This window comes from Laccaria bicolor, genomic scaffold (genome assembly GCF_000143565.1).
Source record: "Laccaria bicolor S238N-H82 LACBIscaffold_105 genomic scaffold, whole genome shotgun sequence".
In the NCBI taxonomy this organism is placed as follows: domain Eukaryota; kingdom Fungi; phylum Basidiomycota; class Agaricomycetes; order Agaricales; family Hydnangiaceae; genus Laccaria; species Laccaria bicolor.
This window is the reverse complement of record NW_001889976.1, coordinates 44,836-46,196: the sequence shown is the minus strand read 5'-3', so window position 1 is coordinate 46,196 and position 1,361 is coordinate 44,836. Positions and strand designations below refer to the sequence as shown.

General features: G+C 40.6%; 1 protein-coding gene across 1 annotated transcript; it reads left to right on the top strand.

Moving 5' to 3' along the window:
- Positions 1-95: 95 nt before the first annotated feature.
- LACBIDRAFT_335644 (uncharacterized protein) lies at positions 96-545 on the top strand (the record flags this gene model as incomplete). The annotated part of the gene is made up of 1 exon (XM_001890516.1): positions 96-545. The coding sequence occupies one exon, from the start codon at positions 96-98 to the stop codon at positions 543-545; it is 450 nt and encodes a 149-aa protein (XP_001890551.1).
- Positions 546-1,361: the final 816 nt, after the last annotated feature.

Genomic DNA, 1,361 nt, shown 5'->3' with positions numbered 1-1,361 from the left:
CGACCATTTCCACTGCAGACCCCCACATGGATCCTATTGGTACAACACCATCTGGGACATTGATAGGTAGCCCAGATCAGCCACTGGATCCAGCAATGGTCCCAAATGCGGCCTTAATGACAACAGCGATGGGCACCCCTGCGGCCAGTACAAGGAATATGGGTGCTGTGGCGGCTCTTGCCACTGCTGCAGCCAATGGGCACGCTTCTCCAAATGCTTCCTCTGGGGTGCATCCAGCTCATTTCACGTTGCCTATGTTAATGGACCAAGGTCTCCCCGATGATCCTGAATCCGATCCGCCCGTTGTAAAAAAAAAGCGTAAACAGACAGCGCGTGTGCAAAGTGAAGACTATACCACTGATCCCACAACTGAAGATGAGACAGTCAAACGGTGCAAGGGTCCACAAAAGACGACCAGAAATTTGGCATTGGAAGATGCCATGGCCAGAAATTCAGGGGAAGACGCCGTAGACGGCGCCGCGCCAATCCTGGCTCAAAAGGCTCGCCCCAAACCCACACTAGTGGCTACCACTATTTATGATTAATCTATGACAACTGTCCAAGAGCCATTGTGTATAATGCCACAGGTTTGATGAAAGGCATCTCATTAGGATTGCCCATCTATTTCATTCAATTTGTCACTGGAATCTTTCATAAGTTATAGGCAAGGATAATGAGATATCATGGGGATATTTCATTAGGCTCTTTGGCCCTTTCATTATCATTTCTGAGACTTTTCATTAGGATATTTCATTAGGCTCCTGCGCTTTTTCATTACCATTTCATAGAATTTTTATTAGGATATTTCATTAGGCTCCTGTGCTTTTTCATTACCATTTCAAAGGAATTCTCATTAGGATATTTCATTAGGCTCCTGCGCTTTTTCATTATCATTTCTTAGAATTTTCATTAGGATATTTCATTAGGCTCCTGCGCTTTTTCATTATCATTTCTTAGAATTTTCATTAGGATATTTCATTAGGCTCCTTCGCTTTTTCATTACCATTTCTTAGAATTTTCATTAGGATATTTCATTAGGCTCCTGCGCTTTTTCATTACCATTTCTTAGAATTTTCATTAGGATATTTCATTAGGCTGCTTCGCTTTTTCATTACCATTTCATAGAATTTTCATTAGGATATTTCATTAGGCTCCTGCGCTTTTTCATTACCATTTCTTAGAATTTTCATTAGGATATTTCATTAGGCTCCTGCGCTTTTTCATTACCATTTCTTAGAATTCTCATTAGGATATTTCATTAGGCTCCTGCGCTTTTTCATTATCATTTCTTAGAATTTTCATTAGGATATTTCATTAGGCTCCTGCGCTTTTTCATTACGATTTTTTATATTTCTCATTAG